The sequence below is a fragment of the Poecilia reticulata genome, linkage group LG5, assembly GCF_000633615.1.
Source record: "Poecilia reticulata strain Guanapo linkage group LG5, Guppy_female_1.0+MT, whole genome shotgun sequence".
NCBI classification, from domain to species: Eukaryota; Metazoa; Chordata; class Actinopteri; order Cyprinodontiformes; family Poeciliidae; genus Poecilia; species Poecilia reticulata.
Window position 1 is genome coordinate 9,621,973 of NC_024335.1, and position 7,961 is coordinate 9,629,933.

Below are 7,961 nucleotides of genomic sequence, written 5' to 3' on the forward strand. Positions count from 1 at the left end.
AGGCTGCGTTCTGGCTGGGTTCTGGTTGGGTTTTGGTTGGATACAGGCTGGGTTTTGGTTGGATACAGGCTGCGTTCTGGTTGGGTTCTGGCTGCGTTCTGGTTGGGTTCTGGCTGCGTTCTGGTTGGGTTCTGGCTGTGTTCTGGTTGCGTTCTGGTTGGGTTCTGGCTGCGTTCTGGTTTGGTTCTGGCTGCATTCTGGTTGTAGTTCTGGCTGCGTTCTGGTTGGGTTCTGGTTGTAGTTCTGGCTGCATTCTGGTTGGGTTCTGGCTGGGTTCTGGCTGCATTCTGGTTGGGTTTGGTTGGGAGTTTTCTCTGCCTGGTTCTGGTGTCACTTCGTAACGCCTGCATTATTACATCTCTGGTTAACTCAACAACTGGGTGAAGACAGACATGCAGAAACTTACTTGGCATTCTCGTCACAGACGCCGCTGCAGGCGTCATCTCTGATCTCTGAGGAGCAGTTAGACACAGGTCAAAGGTCAACATGGAGCACAACCACAGATCCGTGTCGCTAGACGTACCTGCAGAGCAAGTAGCTCCTTTCCAGCCTTTGTAGCAAAGACACCTGCCACTTCCTGCCAGGCCGTCGTCACACTTCCCGTGGTCACATGAGCACTCTGCAGCGAACAGAACCAACAGAACCCTGCTTTCATCTCAGCTTCATTTAAACAGCCAAGCAGAACCGAGGCCCGTCTGTTCGCAGCAGGGCTGCGTTCTGCTGGGATCAGCTGTCTGAATGATTATTTCACATGTGCCAAACTCGAGGCCAAATCCGGCTCACTAAGGCTTTTCATGTGGCCCTGTAGGCTCCACATTAAATGGGTTGGTTCCTTCTTATCTCCAGGATCTTTTGAAACTTCACTCTGTGTCCAGAACCTTAAAATCAACATATTGCATAATTTTTTTCATACTAGTCCACTGTTGTGAGTTTTTTTTACTTTGTTTTTGGCGAAATTGACTTTATATAATTGGATTTCAGTGATACTAAAGCCCACCTGCAGGTGGCAGTATTTCTTACGTTTACACAACTGCTAGCTCAGCTTTTACTGATGTGAAGTTAAATTATGTAATCAATCTAGCAGGTAACAAAAAGTCACATTTAATGGCACAGTTAAGCACAAATATCGCAAATTTCTTGCAAATATTTCTAAATTAGTGCCACAAAATCAGTGATTTTGATTGCAAGAAAAATCACAAAAATAATCAAAAATCTTGAGACACTGATGTTAAATCAAAACCAGACTTATTAATATTTTAAGTTTCTCAATGGGTTTTATTATACATTTTTCCACTACTGGCCCTTTAAGAACCCCGATGTGACCCAAAATGAGAATGAGTTTGACACAAATGGATTATTTAAATAAACTGCTCAGCTCCAGCTCTGACTACTCAGTTTGGGAAATCCTGTTTGGTTGATCAATTTTTACTGTTCCTCATAAATCAACCCTCTGATGCTGAACAGCCTCACAAACTGGGTATACTGGTAAACTGGGGCTGTCTGTCAGGGTGTCGCCCCCTGGTGGCGGCAGAAAGAAGCGGCTGTGTCATTCTGTCACTGTGTGTGTGTGTCTCACTGGAGGTGCAGTTGACTCCGTAGCGGCCCGGCTCGCAGCCCTCACAGGCGGTGCCATGGAAACCCTCGTAGCAGCGGCACTCCCCGTTGCCGTAGTTACCGTCCTGGCACTGGCCGTGATTGGAGCAGGGGCTGCTGTCGTCTCCGGGGCATTTGAAGCACTCGTGGCCGTAGAAACCGGGGCAGCAGGCGTGATTCTGCGGGGCGGGGAGAGGAGACCGTTTCCTAGGTTACGAACAGCTGAAGTTGTTTTCATCATAAATTCTGTGATTTTTGTTTTTCAAAGCATGAGATCGTTTTCCGTTCTGCTCTCTGTTCTCACTCAGGCCTGAAAAACCAAACATCCTTCAGAACCACAGGAAGTGGGTTGATTATAAATGAGCTGTAAACAGGATTCCAGATTACTGGTAATCTGGACCAGGAGCTGGAGTTCCCGGTCAGTTAGCTGTGAGCAGAACCGAGCCGGGCTCCGGTACCGGCGCTGACCGAGGAGATTCGAAGGCATTTCATGGTGCAGCCCGGCACAGACTTCCTTCGCTGTCCGACCCGCTTCCGGTAGAAACAGTTGGGCTTCATGTTGGCAGGAAACCGATCCCGGACCTGGAGCAGAACCGGAGACAGCAGATTATCTGAGTCTGACCCGTCAGAACCAAGGTTATTACAGTTAACTAAAACTAACAAAATAACAAATACTGAAATTCAGAAAACATTTTTAACTGAAATAAATAAAAATAGTAATTAACAAGCAAAAACTCAAATAAAACATGCTGAAATTATAGAAAATGTTAGTTTTTTGTGTTAATTTATCCATTTTTTAGCCTTTTGAACTGATGAGAAATAGATTTATTTTCCCCACCCAGCAGTTTACATCAGCTGTCTGCAAATTACGACACTCCAAGCACTATGTCACAAAATGGTGCCAGCAAAAGTTGGGAGAAAACTCCTGAATCTGTTTGTTGATCAATAATTGAATATTTTTTTTGAAAACGGTGTCTTTGTCAGGAGGCGGTGGTTTACGGTGAGTGAGAACGCAGGCAGGACCCAGGATGTAGCGAGAATAATAAGTATTTAATGAATAAACTTAACAAGGAACAGCGGGGAAACAGCACGAGGAAAACTGGCAGCACGGAGACAGRTGACATCAACAGGGACCATAGACAAACTATTGACAAGGACCCGACGAAGAACACAGACAACAGGGGAGACTAAATACACACGGGGYAATCACGGGAACGAGACACACCTGGGAGACAATCAACGGGGAAAGACGCAGAGACAGGACTAACAGGGAACAGGATCACACAGAAACTAGAAAATAAACACATAGAAACACGGATCATGACAGTCTTCTGTTGAGTATTCATCATCCAAACGATGTAAATATAATCATAATCCCCGGACATTTTTGAATTATGCACCTAAAAATTAACCAAACTAAAACTACTATAACTAATAAACACTAAACTAACAATATTTACCTAATAATAAGTAATAAAAATTAACAAACACACAGTTAAAAACTAATTGAATTAGACAAACAAAAAGACACAATGAAATAAAACTAAACTATGAAGAACGTCCAGCTACTGGTTCAGGCTGGAGGAACTGGTTTCTTACTGGGCTGTAGTTGAACAAGCATCGAGGAGGTTCGTTGCAGTCTGAGCAGCGGCCCTGCAGACAGATTGGGATTAGATTACGGCTTCTAGCCGGCAGCATGAGGCAAAGCGCTCCGCCTCCTGCATGCCTACCCTGACCAGCAGGGAGATCGGCTGACTGCATCTGTTGCGCCGAACCCGGAGGACCTGCGGCAGGACAAAGATGACGCCGTACTGCGTCTCCACGACGCCGCCGTTCAGAGGAACGTCGTTCACGGCCGTCTGCAGGACAAAGAGGAGGAGGAAGAGCAAAGCAGCCTTGAAACAAAACGCTGAAACTTCTGAGGAGTTTTATGTAACTAAGAAACTAAAGTCGGGCAGGATTCAGGCAGCCACCACTGACACCAGCTAGTCCCTGCAGGGTTAAGGGCAGGTCTCCAGAGGTCATGGGGTCAGGACAGGTCTCCAGTCTGGGCAACCCAGAGACACTGTCTCACCTCAGGATTTACCCGACAGCGGAGACAGCAGAGCACCAATTGCAGTGTTCTGACCGATCTGACCTGCTGACTCCGATTTGGTCAATACAGATTGTTTTATTTGAAATGTTGCTAAATATAGCAAGAAAGTGGCGAGTTTAACAGTGAGGCGACTACAGTTACATACAGCCATGACCCGGTGGGCGGGGCTCACAGTCAAACCTCACTGTTCTTCTGCAGTGAGAGGACAGAGGCTGATATTTAGACCTTTGCTGAGAAAGATACGATCGGTGGATAAGATCGGTTTCACATTTAAGGATCAGCCGACCACCAATCTCTCAAAATCAAAAAAATTGGGGGAGATTTATCAGCACACTCCCAGTTTCTGGACTGGGAGGAAGCCGGAGTCCCCAGAGAGAATCCTCCCATCCACATGGAGAATCAGCCCTGGGGTCTAATCAATGCAAAGAAAGACATGGATCCACCACCAGCCTGAAACAATCAACCCCGACCCCTGACCCGGTGAAGGTTCTGGTACCTGGTTGGTGTTGGTCAGGTGAAACTGGACCTGGTGGTCCGAGCCCAGCAGCGTGTTCTTCAGCAGGCCGTCGTGCAGATGGTCGGGAAACAGCAGTTCCTTGGGAATCACGTGGTACTGCAGCACGTCCCAGTCCTGGACAGCAGACACGACGAGTCGATGCTGATAACCGGACCCTCCAGCTCAGCATCAGGTCTGATTTATCAGCTTTATTAGCTGATTTATAACCTTTAAATGTGACTAGAAATCCAGATGTGACCCAAACAGACTGTCGTCATGACATAATGAGGGTCGTTAGTGAAGTTACACCTATCACCTAACTCTCATGTGACGTCACACTTCTGAGAACTTTGTAGCCAACAGCCATCTTGGCAGACATTCATAGCTAAACGTTATGACAGTTTCTAATTAGTTGCTATGGCAACAATAAACAAGCTTATGACTAGCTCTCACCTCATTCTTATCTAACTTATGGTAAATGGTTTGTACTTGTATGGCGCTTTATGGAGTACTTATAAGCAGCATAAGTATATTACGACTATTGAGTCTTTTTCTATATACTCGAAGCCGTGGATCATCTATGATTGACGTAGCGCTTGCCAACCAAGATGGCGGTTCGGTGGCGTGGATCACTTGCGGCTGTGGGAACTATTAACAACAATAATAACTCTGGTTATTTAGCCTGACAGAAAAACATGGAGGTTCATTTCTTTCCCACCATCTTATTCATCCATTAGTTAGTTAGGAAGCTAAATATTGACTTTGAAGCTAAATATTTAATTAGCATTTAGTCTGAAACTGACATTTATGAATGAATGGATAACATGCGAAAATAAGTGAAAAATGACCCTGTTGTGACAGCTGTGCTAATCTGTGTAACTTAGAAACGGCGCCTCACAGAGGTCTGAACAGGAACTGTCTGTTTCAATTTATCAATTTATTTTCATTTTAGACATTTAAATGGCTGCTTATTATTATTTTAATGTTGTAAACCAAGATTTTAGCATCCTACTGTTAGATTTTAAATCATTATATGTTTTTTGAGTGTTCCGGACCCAACTGGACCCACCAGAACCGATGAGTTTGTCCCGTTGAGGTATTTGGTGACGGCCTCGTCCGTCGGCAGCAGCAGAGTGAATTCCTCATTGGCGAGACGATCCGTCAGGTTGTAGATCTGTGAGGAGGCGAGACCATCAGTACCGGGCGGAGATCAGGGTCTGAACATTAGAGAGCCGGGACCGGTTCTGACCAGAGCGGCCTGTCTGAAGAGAGAGAAGCTGGAGGACGAGTTCAGGAACGCCATGAGGGTGGGCGGTTCGGGGGGGAGGCCCGAACGGGCCGGGAGCAGAACCTGATCATGGACGACAACAGGAAGTCAGCTGATAGATTTCACTCTGATCCAGATTAACTCAGTTTGGTCTACAGGTTAGTAAAGTTTACAAAACTAACACAATAACAGACACTGAAAGTAAGAAAACATTTTCATTAACTGAAATACATAAAATAAGTCAGTGGGAAAAAACTATAATTAACTGGAACTGTGAGTTTATAAAACTAAAACATACTGAACATGTAGAGCAGGGGTCCCCAAACCTTTTCCTGTGAGGGCCACATAACTTTTCCCTTCTCTGGTCGGGGGCCGGAGTCAGTTTGTAACACGGTTATCACCTGCGCTGCCGGAAATTGTTGACGGGGGTGGAGGGGGGGTCGGCGTTACTCAATTGATTTTTACCCAAAAACCGTTAGTGAAACGGTCACCGGGACTGACTAGTATATATTCCATTAAGGGAAAGTAACTTTAACATATGAATTCCTCATATGTTAACATAAAGGCTCGTTTTGAAGTATAAGCTGCTACTTACAGGCATTGCTTCGAAGAATTCAACCTGCAATGCGGCGTTCATAACAAACACGTGTGTTCATCTGCTCTCCCTCTAGCAAACAACCGTACTGATTAAATAACATAAAAGTCAAGCAGTTCCCAAAAAGTCCAACAGATGGCAGCAATGTGCCATGCAAAACAAAACACCCACAGTTTACAGGACACACTTCCTGCTACAGAGCCCCCTGGTGGTTGAAGAAAAATCCACATATAAACCGGAAAATACAACATATGAGATTTTTTTTCATATGTTGTATTTTCCGGTTTATATGTGGATTTTTCTCTCTGGTATTGTTCACGGGGCCGGACCAAACGGGCTGTAGACCACTGATGTAGAGTTTTAATTTACCAACAGAAACTAAATAAAATTAACTGAATTCGATAAACAAAAATCACAACGAAATAAAACTTTAGTAAAAACCCCAAAACTATTATAACCCGGGTTCCTGCACAACAAGCTCCTATCGCCGCCATTTTGTTTTCCAGATCTGTGAACAGTGACCCAGTAGCGAGTCTTTTCTCTGCCACTGCGCTGGAAAGCTTGTTTTGCACTGAGTGCTTGACCTCTGACCCCTACCCGGTCGATGATGTGGATGTAGCCGTTGATGGCAGGCTGGTTGTGTTTGATGATGGAGGCGTTTCCGATGTGGAGCGTCTGGACACAAACAACCAGAAACAATGTTTGGTTCATGACATCGAAATGAAAATAAACTAGAACAAAAAACCAAAAGCTATTTTAACCCCAGTTCCTGAAAAACAGGAACCGAATTTAAACTTTCACATTTTCAGATGTGTCAAGATCTGAAGATGTTTGTAATTATGAAGAAAGGCTGGAAGAATGGCATATTCTTTTTTTAAACTGATCACTGCAGAGTGAAAATGAGTTTCATTTCCAACCAGTAGAAACTCTCCCAGTATGACAGGAGCAGCCCTCCAGAGTTCATAACAGTCTGTTCTTCGTCTGTGATGAAGATGAAGCTTTCTTTCTCAGTCTGATCAGATTATTCTTCGTTTCTTAATGTTTCATTAGTTTATCAACTTTTAAGGGATTAAATCATGGATGTTGGTATTAAAGGGGCAGTGTTATTATGTGAAGTCGCCTTTTCTGAGCTTTAATCATATCATAATGTTACTGCCTTATCAAAAACATTCCTGGATGTTGCTTTGATTCTTTCATGCATGTTTGAGGAGTCCTTTAATCTCCATGGTAACCATTCAGCTGTGCAAAATGTCTGGATGGACCTAACCCCGCCTTTTAGACAAAGCTCCTCCCCCACGCTCAGCCCCTTCAGACTAGCCAGCAGCAATTAGCAAACACTTGGTGAAACTGATGATCTCATTATAGGAGCTGCATCTCAGTGAAACGCTGGTAAAAAAGTTGCTAAAGGGTTAATAGAGGAGCCATATTGGGATGACTTCCTGAAGAAGGAACTTCGGAAGAGCAGGAGTTTTTAAAGAGACAGAGGCCCAATTTCAAGACGTTAAATTACAAGTAAAATTGTTTTTAAGTCATATTTCATATATGTAACATTTTTATACCAACTGAAGGTAACAGACTGTACTGTGCTATAAAAAGGCACCAGGTGGCTGGAAAACACATCATACTGTCCCTTTAATGCAGCGAACCTGAGTTATTATCAGGAAGAAACGTGCTCAAGCCGCTCCGTGTTTACTGGGTCATTATTCTGGGTGAGTCCAGGCAAGTCTGTCCAGGCAAGTCTGTCCAGGTGAGTCAGTCCAGGTGAGTCCGTCCAGGTGAGTTGGTCCAGGTGAGTCTGTCCAGGTGAGTCCGTCCAGGTGAGTCCGTCCAGGTGAGTCTGTCCAGGCGAGTCCGTCCAGGTGAGTTGGTCCAGGTGAGTCGGTCCAGATGAGTCGGTCCAGGCGAGTCTGTCCAG

General features: G+C 44.8%; 1 protein-coding gene across 2 annotated transcripts in view; it reads right to left on the reverse strand.

The window, feature by feature from the left end:
- The window catches only part of stab1 (stabilin 1), a 72,832-nt gene that overhangs the window by 33,421 nt on the left and 31,450 nt on the right, over positions 1-7,961 (reverse strand). For both annotated transcript variants that reach the window (XM_008408855.2, XM_008408857.2), the window contains exons 31-40: positions 6,644-6,721; positions 5,434-5,535; positions 5,254-5,358; positions 4,185-4,319; positions 3,324-3,452; positions 3,193-3,246; positions 2,062-2,175; positions 1,577-1,772; positions 524-619; positions 407-452 (exon numbers count right to left, since the gene is read on the reverse strand). In XM_008408855.2, the coding sequence (XP_008407077.1) occupies positions 407-452; positions 524-619; positions 1,577-1,772; positions 2,062-2,175; positions 3,193-3,246; positions 3,324-3,452; positions 4,185-4,319; positions 5,254-5,358; positions 5,434-5,535; positions 6,644-6,721 (1,055 nt within the window). The remainder of the gene's footprint in view (positions 1-406; positions 453-523; positions 620-1,576; positions 1,773-2,061; positions 2,176-3,192; positions 3,247-3,323; positions 3,453-4,184; positions 4,320-5,253; positions 5,359-5,433; positions 5,536-6,643; positions 6,722-7,961) is intronic.